Here is a 16,989-nt window from a genome sequence, read left to right on the forward strand (position 1 = left end):
CTATTATATGTCCAATTAATAACTCTGTCCATGTTGCATCTACATCACAAATCTGTCCAAATTCAAATAAAAGGAAATACTTTTCTCATGAACAATATACGCATGCGTGGCACCTAAGGTTAGGCCACATCAATCTAAATAGGATCCAAAGGCTCGTGTCAAATGGAATCTTGAAAGAATTTCAAGCTGTTCCATTTAGAACCTGTGAATCCTATATAGAAGGAAAGATGACGGCAAGGCCTTTCAAGGTAAAGGGGAATAGGGCCTCGCATGTGTTAGAATTGGTTCATTCTGACTTGTGTGGACTGATGTCCACAAAAGCTCGTGGAGGGTATGAGTATTTCGTCACTTTCATTGATGATTACTCAAGATATGGGTATATTTACCTACTTCAACGCAAGTATGAATGCTTTGAGAAATTCAAAGAATTCAAGGCGGAAGTGGAGAAGAGAACGGGTAAATCTATCAAGTCATTGCGGTCTGATCGCGGTGGCGAATACCTCGGAAACGAGTTTAAGCAATACTTGTCAGATTATGAGATTACATCCCAATTGACTGCACCGGGTACTCCCCAACAGAATGGTGTAGCGGAGAGAAGAAATAGAACTCTTTTGGAAATGGTACGATCAATGATGAGTTATGCATCATTGTCTATTTCATTTTGGGGATATGCCTAGGAAACAATGGTTTACTTGTTGAATCTAGTACCGTCCAAATCGGTTCCTAAAACTCCTATCGAGTTATGGTCGGGGCGTCAGCGCAGCTTGAACCATATAAAGGTATGGGGTTGTCCTGCATACGTGCTGGACAAGGAAGCGAAGAAACTGGTACCTAGATGCGAAGTAATGTTGTTTGTAGGATATCCTAAGGGAACGAAAGGTGGTTATTTTTATAATCCTAAGGATCAGAAAGTGGTTGTTAGCACCAACGCACGATTCTTGGAACAGGATTATATAGATAAACACAAGTCTAAGTCCGAGATTGTCCTTCAAGAAATCAAAGGCAATAGACAGGCGATTCCATCACCCCAGCCAAGTGTGCAAGTGAATGCACCACAGGATACTGCACAAACCATTGTCACAGCTGTACCACCACCGCTTCGTCGTAGTGGGAGGGCTATCGTCCAACCCGATCGATTTATGTTCTTGGGAGAATCTTCAGATCTTCTTCCTGTTGATGAACAAAAGGATATCGACTCAGATAACTTTAGACAAGCGATGAAAGATCTAGATGCAGATTCTTGGTACGATGCCATGGTTTCTGAAATAGAATCCATGACTGCTATGGATGTATACGAGAAAACTGAACTACCAGATGGCTTTTTAGCTATAGGTAGTAGGTGGGTCTACAAGAGAAAAAGAGATTCGGATGGCGAAGTCGCAGCTTTTAAAGCTAGACTGGTGGCGAAAGGCTATACCCAAGAACAGGGTATAGATTATGATGAAACTTTTTCGTCGGTTGCCATGCTTAAGTCTATCCGAATACTCCTTGCCATAGCAGCCCACATGAACCTTGAGGTTTGGCAAATGGATGTCAAAACCGCTTTCTTAAACGGTTTCCTTGAAGAATGAAGGGACATCTATATGCAGCAACCCGAAGGGTTTGTGAAGAAGGGCGAAGAGCATCTTGTATGGAAGCTGAAGAAGTCTATTTATGGACTTAAGCAAGCTTCGAGGTCATGGAACAAACATTTTGACGAGGTCATTAAATCCTATGGATTTACTCGTTGTGAAAACGAAAGTTGTGTGTACCGTATAAATGCCAATGGTGACGTGGTTTTTCTTGCACTTTATGTAGATGATATCCTCCTCATTGGCAACAATGTGGCGCTATTATCAGACATAAAGAAGTGGTTATCCGAACAGTTTCAAATGAAGGACTTAGGAGATGCAGTGTATATCCTGGGGATCAAAGTTGTTCGTGATCGCCAGAAAAGGATGTTGAGCTTATCTCAAACGTCCTACATTGATACTGTGATTGCTCGTTTTAGCATGCAAACTGCCAGGAAAGGGTTGCTACCTTTCAGACATGGCATTCCTCTGTCTAAGGACATGTGTCCTAAGATGCCTAGTGAGGTTGAGGAAATGAGGAATGTACCATATGCTTCCGCTGTAGGTAGCCTCATGTATGCAATGCTTTGCGCGAAACCTGATATTTGCTATGTTGTTGGCATGGTTGCAAGATATCAGTCAAACCCTGGACCAGGACACTGGACTGCGGTAAAGCATATTCTCAAGTACCTGAAAATGACTCGAGATTATAGGCTAGTTTACCAGTCAGACAGTCTAACTCCTTTGGGTTACACCGATTCAGATTTCCAGGCTGACCGGGATGAGAAGAGATCTACCTCTGGCTATGTGTTTACCTTGGGAGGTGGAGCCGTATCATGGCGGAGTGCAAAGCAGAAGTGCATTGCAGACTCCACCATGGAAGCCGAGTATGTAGCCGCTTCCGAAGTTGCTAAAGAGGTTGTATGGTTCCGAAACTACCTCTTGGATCTAGGAGTAGTACCTAATTTGCCTAAGAGTATCATAATTTATTGTGATAACTCGGGTGCAGTGGCAAATTCTAAGGAACCCAGGACCCACAAGGCGACCAAACACATAGAGAGAAAGTACCACATCATACGAGAAATCCTAAACAAAGGAGATGTGTTGGTTGAGAATATCAATACTTTGGAGAACTTAGCTGACCCTTTCACGAAGAGCTTGCCGCAAAAGGCCTACGAGAAGCATGCTCGAGGGATGGGATTGCGGTTGATGCCACCCACTTAGGAAAAACTTTCAGTATAAGTGGGAGAAGTGATAGTGTTGTAATAGCTAGTATTTAGACACATTGTATACTAAAAGTTTGCTTTAGTATAAGTGGGAGATTGTTGGATTTGTATACTGTAAAGCAAGAACGTTTTATGCTTGTATACAATGTTTCCTGTTACCACTATCTAATCTCCTATCTGATTGTGTTCATGATTGCACATGTATGTCCCTTATCTCTTTATAAGTAGATTATATGGTGTGTTGTAGATCACAGAAGATCATATAATTGGAATAACCTTAAGAGATAAAAAATGATCACAACCGAGATAACTTCAGGACGAGTCATTGGTTTAGGCTGCGGTATAGATGGAAGTAGTTTGTCTTGACTACTTGTCTATACTAGTACGTCATAACGTATTGATAGGACCACAGTGAGATGTATTCTTCTGTCTGACTTATGTGAAGAATCAAAGATCTCGGTGACTTAATAGAATCTTAATACTAATAAGATTTCAAATATATATGTTGATTCGTATATCACTTTGACTTACTATAGGTGAGAGTTATATAGTAACTTGAGTACTCTGTATCTTGGGTGATAGCGGTCAATATATGATATTTGGTTATCTGTATTAGTACCCGTATCCGGTATAGGATAATGACATCCCCTTAAGGAGCTCAATAAGGTTTATTGCGTTAAACCCTACAGGTTGATTAAGTTCAGGCGCAATAATAAGGTTTGAGTGGTACTGCTTAAGGATTATAAAGAGATTAATTAATTTAAGCTGTCAGAGCTATAATTAATTAATAGGTGTCGGATATTTTAAATACGGAGATTCAATAAGTCTAAATACAAGCCCCGACTCATCACCGGCAATAAAGGGGTAAGTCAGTATTGGTTCTCTAGTGGAATGAACTAATATTTATAAATTAATTATGGTCTGGGCTGACCATGGAGAATTAATTTATTTGAGGCCCATCTTTATTCCTTGTATCTGGTCCCTGGACTGGCCCAAAATCTCCTTGCCCTAGCAGAGGGAGAAAAATGCCTAGCACTAAGAAACTGGCGCCCCACACGTATTTATTTATTTAAATACAGCTGTCTGCTCTCAGGAAATACACACTAATTAATTAGGGTTTTTGAGAGAGCAGAGATAGGCGCCAGACGTGTGTAAGCAGTTTATCTCTTGGGACTTTCATAGATCGTTGTCCATCCAATGGTGAAAGCTGAGCGGGATACAGTTCAGAAGGTCAGAGTTGGAGTCGTTCGATTCAGTCATCGACAGCCTCTGCATACAATTTACAAGTAATTAATTCTAACTCCAACGTGCAACAATTAAATTCATAGGAGCATGTTAGGATTAATCGCTGTATGGTAAATTAAGATATCCAAGAAATGATCCCGTTGGGGCTAATTATCCTTCATCCGTCTCTCGCGTTTTCGGCAACGAACGACCAAGGAAGGAGCGCCACCACCGCCGCCTCTGGAAATCAAGGCGGCATCCTGCACGACTGCCTGACACTCGCAAAGATTGGCGGCATGCTGCTTGGCGTCGGGAGAAAAGTCTGGTTGCTGGAAGTGAAGGTCGCGCCTTGTGCGGCTGGCTGATTCGTGCAACGACCGGTGTTGTGCACAGTAGTTCTGTTCGGCGGCCTGGAGAGATAGAAGTAATTTCGCCGCGGCTGGATGTGCGCAGTAGTTCTGTTCTGACAAAGTTGGTGTAATATATTGAACATATATATTGAACATGTTCATTGTTTCAATGAGCGTTGCTTATGAATTTGATGAACATGGTGTGGTATATTGAACATTCAATGAATTGATACTTACTTGGAGAATCCATAGCGGATATTAAAAGTGTAAATTTTATTTCGATGAAAAACTAAAGTTGGAGAAAGGAATCTGTAGCAAAAAGGTTTTTTATTTCATGAAAATTTTATCACGAACATATATATGAACATAAGTCCAGCTCTGGCAACTTGAGCTCTACACGAATGAATACCAACTCTGGCAGCATTGCTAGTTCTGGCGAGTTATTGTCAGCTATGGAAGCTTGAGCTCTGCGCGAATGAATGCCAGCTCTGGCGGCCCTGGTCAACTCTGGCGAATGAATGTCAGCTCTGTCGAGTTTGGTCAGCTCTGGCACGTGTAATTGCTCCATTTTACTTAATATTCCAATTTCTTCCATCTTAAACTTTTCTTCATTAAATTCACCACATCAATAACTAAGAGTTCAAATTATCATCAACTAATCCCTCAAATTATGAACAATTAGGCATAAATCAACTATGAATCAAAAATTAAAGATGCGGTGCAATAGACTATGAATCAAAAATTAAAGAAGCACGTCCCTTTTTTGTTGTGTGAATGGAGTTTCTTTGTAACAGACCAATCTTATAGATATGTTTCCATAATTAACAGATTTGATTAGATATAATTTTATGAGGTAACGGATATGATTTGAAAAGGCAATTATTAACTTATCCTTACTGCAAAATAATACCTGAAACAAATTATTAAAAAAACCAGCCAAATCAAATCAAATCACTACCGTACAATATCCTAGAATAGACGCACACAATTCGGTCTTCGTTCTCTACATAGGGGAGTGGTCTCCATTGAACTCTCCCCTATATATATATATATAGGGGAGGGCTACACAGAAAACTCCCCTTAGATTATAATATAAGAACAAATCCTGACCGTTTAAATCAATTATTGAATGGCTGTGATTAAATCTTGATGGGCACTTACATTCGGACTTCACATACTTATAGTTCATAGCAAATTTTAGGTCAAGGGTATATTTGAGTTCTGGAATTTAATTTCTCTCTCTCATAATAACACGTTTCCAAATTTAAAGGGAATAATTTCTCTCTCTCTCTCTCTCTCTCACTCTCTCTCTCTCTCTCTTAATAATTCACTGTTACACTGATAATTCGCAAGTAATTCATACGAATTCATACTAGTTCATGCTAGTTCAACAATAAAATAAATAATGAATAAGTACAGATTTGCCTTTTAGTTCATACAATATGACATTATAGTTCATTGATAGATGATCAAGACTCGTATCGAAGCATTCACAATAATTAAAATGATCCATTTAATTTATACACTTAAAATAATTTTCGTAATATTACACGTATAATTCGTCAAGTTTACATATTTAATTCAGACTAATTCATTAAAGACTGAGTTAAAAATAACTTGTGAATTAGTCTGAATTAGCTCTGGAGCAGTGCTGGCGGTCTTGTGAGTGATTGCCAGCTCTGACGGCTTGTGAGTGATTGCCAGCTCTGACGGCTTGAGCTCTGCACGTATGAATGCCAGCTCTGGCGGCCTTGCTAGTTCTGGCGAGTGATTGTCAGCTATGGCAGTGTTAGGTCCCGGGGGGTCTCGAATAGGTGTATGGGGGGGCGGGGGGTGAATACACCTATGGGCTATTTTTATGAATTCCTCAATCAGAGGGATCTCAAGATAGAGATCAAAATGAAACTTTACACGCAAACAAAGACACCTGTTGACTGAAAATAGTTTTGACCAAACAGGGTTGACGACTGATATGAAAGCTCTTCAGTAAGGAGTTATCAGTTAAGTTATTGGAACTTAACTGATGCAATTATGGGCTTCAGTCGAGTTTGCTAAAACAGAGATGATAACACTCTTCCTGACTATCAAAAGATAGATCAGTCAGACTGATATCATACGCATCGGATATTAAACTTAGTTTCGTAATAGCCTCGGTTGAGCACGTTGTTGGTCTTAGGTTTCTCTTTGCCGTTAATCAGTATTCAGTTTATCAAATGAAACAACACAAGTAAGAAAGTAAAACTGAAAGCTGTAAACAACACAGAGACTTTTACGTGGTTCGGAAAAATCATTTCCTACATCCACGGTCGGTTGATCAGACCAACAATCCACTCCGCAAGTGCTTAAGAGGTGCACTGCAAACCAAACTGTGTGCTTGCCCGGTGAATACAACCGTTCCACTGAAGAAAACCCTTCTTCAGTACCCACGCTTCACTCGCGTCGGACTTCTCTTGCTTAGCACAACCCGCGCTAAGACTCTCAGAGTCAGAGTACCTTCCTGAACTCCGAATCAGTCAAACACTCTTTTGGGGGAGGTTTGAACGAGTGCCAACTATACTGCAAAGAACAAGTTCTTTGTAGCAAGTTTGACCTTGGCTTCTGGGTGAACAGAGGTTTGCCTAAGGTCTAAGAGAATGTATGTAATCAGCAGTGACTGATTTTGGCTTTGGAATTCTCTTCTTCGATTCAAGCTTTTGAGAGATTAAGCTTTAGGCTGAGTAGCGATTTTGGCAGAGCTTCAGCTTATGTTGTTGAATCGGCGAAGATTGAAGTTGATCCTCGAGCGCTATTTGTAGGAGAACTCTTGAATAGATCCGTTGGCGTAGAACGTCCTCAAGATTTCTTCCGTTGGAGAGCAATTCGAATTTGGGCTGAGGCTTCAATCTTCGAGGTTCCTTGTCTGGTGGAAACGGCTCTCTTGATGGACAGGAAATTTGACGTCTCTGATAAAGTAGCCACCAGATAGGAATGACCTCTGCAGAGATAAGATCCTGAGATCTCTGCATTTAATGCGGCTGTACTTTTGTGAGTACGTGGCTTCCTTTGAACGTTGGAAGATCAGTCCGAGGAAGAATGTTCAACTGATACTTGACTTTAGTATCAGTCTGTGGCACGCATTAAGTAATCAGTTCCCAACTGATTCTTCAGTTGGTATCTTCAGTCTTCAGTCTTCAGTCTTCAGTCCTTCGGTCTTCAGTCTTTAGTCTTCGAAACCGCAAACTAAATTAGAAACGAACTCTAACACTTGAGTTCAAAACAGTTCTAGTCTATTACAATTAAGACCTATGAATTTTGGTATCATCAAAACAAGGATTAGGATATTCCACAAGGTTCCCAACAAGTAGCTTGAGCTCTGCACGAATGAATGCCAGCTCTGGCGGCCTTGGTCAACTCTAGCGAATGAATGTCAGCTCTGTCGAGTTTGGTCAGCTCTGGCACGTGTAATTGCTCCATTTTGCTAAATATTCCAGTTTCCTCCATCTTAAACTCTTTTGCAAAAAAGTGAAATTTTCTTCATTAAATTCACCACATCAATAGCTAAGAGTTCAAATTATCACCAACTAATCCCTCAAATTATGAACAATTAGGCATAAATCAGTGGACACATGACGAATTATACGTGTAATAGTGAATTATTTATCTAATTTCATACAATTCCTTATGTGACATAATTTATGCCAATACAGAAACTGATATGTTTTATGAATAAAGAGTAAAAGATACACGATTAAATGAAATCCCCTCATTTAAGGAAAGGATCTTTATTAACATAATAAAATTACTTTTCAAAATATATTATGAAATGTTAAATTTTGCTTTAAACGTAATCCCTTATTTGAAGGGTGGGGTAGTTAATAGAATTATGTAATTACTTATCTACCCCATTACCTAACGTTAATTAGCTATAGAAATTAAGATCAAGATCTGACCGTGCATTTAATATAATCCAATGATCCACATTGGTTCTTATTTTATAGGCTAATCTTGATTTTTATTTTAGCCTAACCGAGGGAGGTTCTAATAAAAACCTCTTTTAACATGAGAACTAGGAACCACATCTTAGCCTTTAAATTTGAAGATGTAATGGCTAGGATTAATTTGTTAAAATTCACGCCTAAAATGGGGTTAGTGGGTTTAGATATCCGTTTATTTTATTTTTCAATTAGTCTAAGGTTATTTTTGTCTTTTAGTGATTACTTAATTAAACCTAGATATGATATACACGATTTGAATTACTTAATTAAACCTAGATGTGGTTCACGAAATGGATTTTTAGGAACCTAATGGGTTTCTACTTTACGTTTTTACTATTTTATTTTATGTTCTTAATTTTCTTTCATTCTTTCTCCAGGTATTCTTTATTCTTCCATACTCTTAATTTCCTATACTCTTAATATCAATTATTATTGAAGGAAATTGTAGCAGTATTTATACATGATGAACACTCAAGGTATTTATTCATTTAGTTTTACTATCAGATTTAGTTGATTAATTTCATTGATTTATTTTCGTTTTTTTCTGAAATAATTTAAATGTTGATTTGATTTTTAGGAAGTTGTTATTTTGCAGTGTTAATTATTATTCTTTCAATTGTTGTTCATAATTTCTATGAGTTGTATAATCAAACTATATAGGTGCTTAATTGCATGGCAAAAAGTGTGATTTGCACAGATGAATACGTAAACTGCATAGTTCAATGTATGTGTTGCATTTACGAAAGATTTTAGTGATTACGAATATTTTAAATTCCTAATTGAAATAAAGGCTTTGAATTGAAATTGGAAATGTGTATTAATTTTTATTTCATAGATGAGTAATAAAATGATGTGCATAGTTAAATTAGTGTGTTGCATAATTGCAGAATTTAACTGCATAGTAGGGATTCAAATTGCTTAGTTGTTTATTTTTTGGCTACATAGATAAATTAGTGTGATGCACATTGCAAAGTTGAGTACTCAGCTCTTTACTATTGAAAATTTTGATAACCCAATATGCTAACTTTGTCGTTAGTTCATTGATTTGTAGATGTAGTAAATCGCCGAATCCGATCTATCGCACAGCTTCTTTTTGGGCGTCGTTGAGCGATGATATCAACTTCTGCAAATGGGATGGGCTGCCACGTGATCGAAGCATAGGATGATTCTTAGCTTCCTTTTCAACAAGACCTTAATCCCCAACATTTACACTCATTTGTTTAGTATTTAAACCATCTTCAACAAAGTCATCATCGTGAATGCACAACGTTATATTGATCTTTCGAACAACAGCCTTTATTGCATTTATGACTCTCGTCGGCTCATTAACTGCATATTAGATTGTTCCAACAAATAAATATAATCATTTCAATATTATTTACTAATAAAAACATATGTTGTGTGTTTAAGATCTTACTAAGTGTGTCTTCAGAAGAAGTGTTTGCATTTTCCTTTCCTTTATTCTTCATCATCATAGCTTGCACACAGTCATCAATAATTGTAGCCACATTAACTACAACAAATGAAACCTTAAAAATGAAATGCACAAATACAATAAAAACACAAAAAATAAGTCCAACTTTGTATTATACCTTTTGGATCATCAGTACTTCAATTCCCTCACTACTTGGGCCATCATTTCCTTTACGTTTTGAGCTACTCACATCTGTAATGCAACCCAATATAAATGCATGTTTGGTTCAAAAAAATAACATCAAACTGATAATATTTGAAATTTTAAATATTTTACCTTTCACACGATTTTTCACACTGAAGTTAACTGACTGACTCATTATCAGTCTCAGCCTTGAACCTTTTCATAAACTAATATTTCATTCACTATTCACATCAGTTTCAGTTTCAGTTTTCACGACAAAAATAGCTTAATGGTGTATTCCCCCCCTCTACACCAGTTCAGTACCCCACCGAGACCCAACATAAATCTCCATTTGACTTTCACGATGCTCAAAATATTTCTTACTTTAGGAGTAATTAAACAATCTTGCGTAATATTTTATGTGTATATGACAAAAGAAATTTATTTGTCTATTTAATCATGGAGAACCGCATCTATTTCACAGTATAATATAAATTGAACTTTTGTTTTGTCTCCAATTAATTAATTTGATAATCCAACTAATTAATTAATTAAGGGTTAATGGCCGAAAAATACACGAAGTTTCACCCAATTTACAAATTGCACATGACCTTAAAAAATAGCTCCATAATACATCACATTTTGATTTAATTGCAATTTGCACATGCGTTGACCATTACATAAATCCTACGTGTCTCCCGAAATTTGCAGATGTGGACGCACTGGCAGTAATGTAAAAACGACGTCGTTTTGTCAAGCTTTTTTAAATTAGAAAAAATGCTGCTGCCGAAAAAAACCCTAGGATCGCCCAGTCTCCTCCGCCGCTCACCTGCTGCTTCACGCCCCTCACCCTCGCCCCCACCCCCGGCTGCAGGTGTGCTGGGTGGTTCCACTCAAACTTGTTCATCACCAAGTCCTTCTGGATATGCTCCTCGCTCACCTGTGGATCGTAGATGCTCAGCCGCACCTTGTCCCCTATCAGCCCCTTGCATACGTCGATCGTCGCCGTCTCCTCCTGTTCCCCGTGTCCTTCTTGAACGCGAACCCTAGGATCGCCACCTTCTTGTTTCAAGCCAATCCATTGATGTGCTCTAGTCGAAAATCAGATGAGGCCTCCTTAGCTGATCTCTCTGTCTCTTTCTCTCTCTAATTAATAGAAAAACACCACCCCTTCTTCTCCAAATCTCGGCCGCTGCCTTTCTCTTGGGCCGGCGAATCGCCCAGATGAGGCATCGCTTCCCCAACAACAGATCCACCAAAGCCAACGCCATCCTCTGAATCTTTGCCTAATGATTGGGGAGTTTCAGTCTTTGATTTTATTTGGGGAAAATGGTGGTGGTGGAGATTTTTTTGGTGTTGGTGGTGGTGGTGAAAATAAGGGAAAATAGTGGTGGTGGTAGTGGAGATGAGGGAAAATGGTGGTGGTAGTAGTGGTGGAGATCTTACTTTGCAAAATTGAAGAACCTGATTACAATTAGGGCGTGTATAATTGGGGAATAAAACTTAGTTTAATTAAAATTAAAGAAAACGTCGAAATGACATCGTTTTGAATTTGTGTCATGCCAGCATGTAAAATATGCCACGCATCATGCCATGTAATGTTACATAATGTCCACATCATGGCCGATCAAAGTTATTCGTAATCGAAGCTTTTGTCGTGTGCAAATTGCAATTAAATCAAAAGGCGATGTATTGTGGAGCTATTTTTTAAGGTCGTGTGCAATTTGAAAATTTGGTGATAGTACGTATATTTTCCGGCTATTAACCCATTAATTAACTAAAGCCCAAAATCAATATATCAAATACTCATAATGATGTCGATATTTCTTTAACCACCATCGTTAACTCAGATTTAAAAGTTCCCAAAAAAGTTGTAATTAGTATTTCTTCAAAAGCATACTCCCTTTATCCCCTAAAATCATGCATTTATGTCCTTTTTGGTATTTGCCTCAAATATATGCATTAATTTTCTAATGCTTTTTAACACTATCTCACACATAATTGGATAATTTTTATCTTTATAACTTACATTTGTTTATCCATAATGAAATTAAGAATACCCTTAATATGAAGTTCTTTCTCCAGAATCTTCACTATCAATACACTCAACATTTTTCACTAAAACTCATGTCAAAAGATTCTCGGTATAATTTTATGTATAATATAGAAAGATGTTTTCACAAAGTGAACTATTTATTTATTTAACAGAAAAGTTGAAACTGGTTTTACAAGGGTTGGTAGGCGAAAAGTTGGTGATTAAAGAAATAGTGATGCTCATGCCCACTTAGCTAGAAAGGACATAGATCCTGCACCCAGCAGAAGAGAAGTATGCGCTCCCAACTGAAGCTTCACATTGTTCTCCATCCTGGGGCTCATGAAATCGGCTGCTAATATATCGACGAGCGCCATGTATATCAATATCCCCGCCGATGCCGAGTCGAACACCCCTTCCACTGTCGCTCCGCTCCTCTTGTAAACGTTACAAATTCCGATTCCAATCCCGATCCCCAATGGAGCCGTCACGGAGAAGAACACCGTCATAACCATAGTTTTCAGCCACTCGAATCTCGCCTGCTTATTCAAACAACCATCACCCTCACATAATTAATTGTCTTTTCGGGCTCAATTTATTTACGCTGAATTTATGAAAATTTGTCATATAATTGTAAGCTCGAAAAAAATTATCCTATATTTACTAAACAGTCAAAATTATGGGCCTAAACAAACTTTGGGCTCAAATTTATACAAGTATAAAGTTTTGAAATAAAATTATTAGTGGCGGCTTAAGCCCGAATAGGATCCTCTAACCCACAATTTACTATGTGTCACTGTGTCTTACTCTTATTTTTATTTTATTTTTTTAAATTATTTTTTATTCAATTTTAATTTATTACTTTATCTGTCCCAACTAATAGTATCCAACTGAGAGTGACACGAGTTTTAATAAAACGGTTGGGCGTATTATGAGTGAGATAAGGGTCTCACATTTTATGTGAGTGTTAAAATAATTAAAGTGGAGTAAGAGTCCTACCTATTTTTACTAAAAATAGAATTGGATACAAAAATATGGGACATGCAAAAAAAGGAAATATGGATATTAAAAGTTGGGACGGCGAGAGTATATTTTAATATAATCTTAAAATAATTAATCAGGGTTCACTCATCGAATTAGAATTTATAATTATTTTTTTATATTTATTTGAATTATTATTTGGGTTAGTTAATTCAAAGTTAGGATGTATAATTTGTTTAAATTTTAATTTTTAGTGATAAATATTAATTAGAGTTTATTATATGATAAAATATTTTATTTTTATAACAAATTACTAATAAAATAGAAAAATTAAGAGTGGAACACGATGTCACACGATAAGTTGTGGCAGAGGATCCCATCTGGTTTAAGTCCCTCCTTATCCCTTACCAGTTTCGCTTTTAGGGTAATTATCACTTTAAACCCCAAATTATTTTCGCACTATCAATTATATCCTGAACTATCGAAAATAATTTTTTAAACTTTGAACTATCAATTTTGTATCAATTGTACCATTCGTTCATTTTTTTAGCTTCGAAAATTTGACGTGGCTCACCGAATGCCACAATGTATTCAGAATAATTCTTTTTTTGACTTATATTATATATAACGGCATGATTATATGTATTACTCATTAAAAATTCAAAGGATGAAAAATGGATAAAGGGTACAATTGATACAAAATTGATAGTTCAAGATTTAAAAAATCATTTTCAATAGTTCACGATATAATTGATAGTGCGAAAATAATTTGGGGTTTAAAGTGATATTTATCCTCGCTTGGTAAGCATCACTTTAGGATACATTTATTTTAAATGATATAAAATAAATTGATAAATTTTAAGATTAAGTATTTGGAAAATAAAATGATCAAACAAGCTTGAAATTCATTGATACATTTATTTTAAATGATATAAAATAAATTGATAAATTTTAAGATCAAGTATTTGAAAAATAAATTTATCAAACAAGCTTAAAATTAATTAATCTATTAAAATAAATGATAAACTACCTTGAATTATTTTTATTTATTCTTTCAAATTACTAAAGTAAAGCGCTCACTTAGTAAATAAATGCTTAGTTACGTAACGTCTCATGTCCAAGCAAATTGCTCATGCAAAAGAAAATTGAGATTTGATTTTTGAAGGCCTTCGAACCAGCTGTGACCCACTTTATCATTGCATTGACTTCTCTCGTATTTAATACTCCCACCGTCACATACCAATAAACTCATTTTTCTTTTTGGGTAAAAAAAATTGTATTTAATTGGTGTGGATCACATCACTTTACTACCATTTTCCTACTAAAAAGTAAGTTTTTTTAATTTTCGTGCCAAAAAAAGTGGGCTTATTAGAGTGGGACGGACGAAGTACTATCTTCATTCCACTCGACTTGACTTATTTTCCTTTTGAGTTGACTTATTCGATTTGACCTATTTTTTATTGGATAATTAATTTTTACAGTAATAAATATGAACCCACGCAGTTTTATACACTTTTATATTATAATTTTACTCTCTTAAATAATTATGCCGAAAAGAACTAGCTAGGCCAAGTGAGGTGGAACAAAAATAGCATATATAGCGAGTTTTATTTAAATAAAAATATTTTTAATTTATAAAATTAATAAGAATCACGGAAATGTGACGATGTTTAAATTCAATAAATTATAAATTCATCATTTTTAAGTGATTATAATTAATCGAAATACCCTCTTAATTTTATTTTATTTTTGAAGCAAAATACCCTCTTAATTTTATGGTGGTACGTACATTCGAGCCCCACAACACCTTAATACAGTTAATTCGAATTCATCACATTCATAATAAATTCAGCATATACGTTAAGGTAATTTGTAGGGTAGCTATAAAACTCTCTATACTCACACACATAATGGACAAAATTATACGGTTCCTAAATCTTTTCGGGGACCTCAGACGACGGCCTCAATGAAGCAAAAATTTCTGCACATCGATTCAAATATGCATGGTGGGGACGAGAATATAACTTTGGTTCGACTCATTATGACTTCATATATACCGCACCAACAACATTATGACAACATATCTTTATAAATTCCATGATTCCTGAATTCTTGGACAAGTATAAATATATGCATATATACCTGTGAGATGCATCCTCCAAGTCCCATCCCTTCGAAGAACTGGTGGAACGACAGCGCAATCAGCAGCGGCTTTATATTGCCGGGGCTCCGAGACACCCCCACCGATATCCCGATGACCACCGAGTGCACCACCATTCCCACCTCCAAAACCTGCCATATCGATCTTCAAAACTGGAAGAGTACAAGAAAAAAAAAAAAAAAGACGGCAAGTCTGGAACCAAGAACATCAAGATTAAACTCGTGTTGAACGAACGTACTTGTGATATTATGCGCTGTCGGAGAATATCCGACGGCCTTCGGTCGGCGTCGCCGGCCGCCTCCTCGTCGGCGGCGGCCTTGCTCGAGTGCGTGTTTCTGTAGAAGGCGGTGGCGATGGTGTCGACCATGAGCGTGGCGATGGCGGCCGCCATGGCGATGAATCCCGAGAAGGGGAATTGGGCCCAGGGGGTGTGGCTGATGCAGGGGGATGTGAGGCTGCGGAATGCGTCGGGGAGAATGTGGACGAATCCCGTCGCGAGCACCACGCCGCCGGCGAAGGCCTTGACCATAAGGAATATGTCGTTCTCCGGGCGGAGGGCGGGCAGCTTCCGGCCGAGGAGCGGGAAGCTGACGCCGACGCCGCCGGCGGTGAGGATCGAAGCAATCGCGACCAGTTTCAGCTTTAGGGCTTCGCTCTTGTTGCCTTGCTCCGCGTCGGCGGCGTGGGTCGTGCAGTCTTCTGCAGCCGCTACTGCGATGGCTGAGACCGCGATGACTGTGAGGAACATTATTTTATGAGCAGTGGCCATGGCGGAGAAGCTCCGCGAGGGAAGGGGTGGTGTTTTCAAAAGAAATATGATTGCATTTTTTTCAACGGGCGCTGGGTCGTTAGGTGCGGATGCCTCCAAAATGCAGGAAAGAAATGCATGTCTGATAAGGAAAAGGAGCATGGCAACTTATATATATATATATATATAATAATCTCTCTGTCCTATAAAAAGTGTATTAGATAAGTATATTAGAAATGAAGAAAGGAGTCCAATTTATTACTCCCTTCGTTTCATTACAAATGTTCCACTTTTCATAATGAAATGTCCCATTACAAATGTCTCATTCCTTTTTTGGCAATATATAATAATTTTCATCAACTACTTTATCTACTTTTTACACATTTCTTAATCTTCGTGCTAAAAAATAATGCGACATTTGTAATGAGACAGAGAGAGTATAATATAAGTGTAAGAAATAAAGAGTTGGTGGTGGTGTAATGTTCAAAAATAGTAAATACACACTTTTGTGGAACGTTTTAAAAGAGAAAGAAATGCACACTTTTGATGGGATGATAGTAGCAATTTTTATATTATAAAGAAAAGATGAAAAAATAGCTGATTTTTATCTAAAGTATTGTTTTGTCATTAATATATTCACAACTAAAAGGCTTCATGATCCTAAATTATAGGTAAAATTGGGTTAATTCATGACTAAGAAGTTTAGTGATTCTATATTATACGCAAAATATGGTAAATTTGACCAGTAAGAAGCATGTTGGTCATGATTATAGGTAGGACGATAAGGTCAATTTACAACTAAAAAGCTTTATGATTGTGAATAGTAGGTAAAATATGACTAATTTACGATTAAGAAGATTTGTGGTTTGTGAATTATGGCTAAAATATGACCAATTTACGAATAATTAAGAAGCTTTGTAGTTGTAAACCATAATAATAATAAAGGTAAAATTGTATGAGTTGCTATTTTATTTTAGTACTTTTTATTATGGTAAAAATAATTATTTTATTAGTTCACTCGTTCTTTTATTTTAAGTTGTGTTATGTATTTTGAATTGTATTCCCTCCAATTCCAGCCCTATTTATTTTTGGTATGGTTATTTAATTAGGAGGATAAGATTATACTTCCTTCGTCTCAACTAATTT

The 16,989-nt window shown here is 37.1% G+C and overlaps 1 protein-coding gene across 1 annotated transcript; it reads right to left on the minus strand.

Moving 5' to 3' along the window:
- Window positions 1-12,049: 12,049 nt before the first annotated feature.
- On the minus strand, window positions 12,050-16,145 carry LOC131011319 (zinc transporter 1-like). Its single transcript, XM_057939103.1, has 3 exons — window positions 15,334-16,145; window positions 15,077-15,226; window positions 12,050-12,492 (listed from the first exon to the last, which is right to left on the minus strand). Exons 1-3 carry the CDS (start codon window positions 16,003-16,005, stop codon window positions 12,196-12,198), a joined length of 1,119 nt encoding a protein of 372 aa, XP_057795086.1. The 5' UTR covers window positions 16,006-16,145; the 3' UTR covers window positions 12,050-12,195.
- Window positions 16,146-16,989: the final 844 nt, after the last annotated feature.

This window comes from Salvia miltiorrhiza, chromosome 2 (genome assembly GCF_028751815.1).
Source record: "Salvia miltiorrhiza cultivar Shanhuang (shh) chromosome 2, IMPLAD_Smil_shh, whole genome shotgun sequence".
Lineage (NCBI taxonomy): Eukaryota > Viridiplantae > Streptophyta > Magnoliopsida > Lamiales > Lamiaceae > Salvia > Salvia miltiorrhiza.

Bases quoted from the DNA above. Each gene is read 5' to 3' on its own strand.
- LOC131011319 (XM_057939103.1), bottom strand. From the start codon at position 16,005: ATGCTCCTTTTCCTTATCAGACATGCATTTCTTTCCTGCATTTTGGAG. The intron at 15,227-15,333 runs GTACGTTCGTTC...TCGATATGGCAG, and splicing joins GACAGCGCATAATATCACAA to GTTTTGGAGGTGGGAATGGT. The intron at 12,493-15,076 runs GTATATATGCAT...TTGAATAAGCAG, and splicing joins TTGGAGGATGCATCTCACAG to GCGAGATTCGAGTGGCTGAA.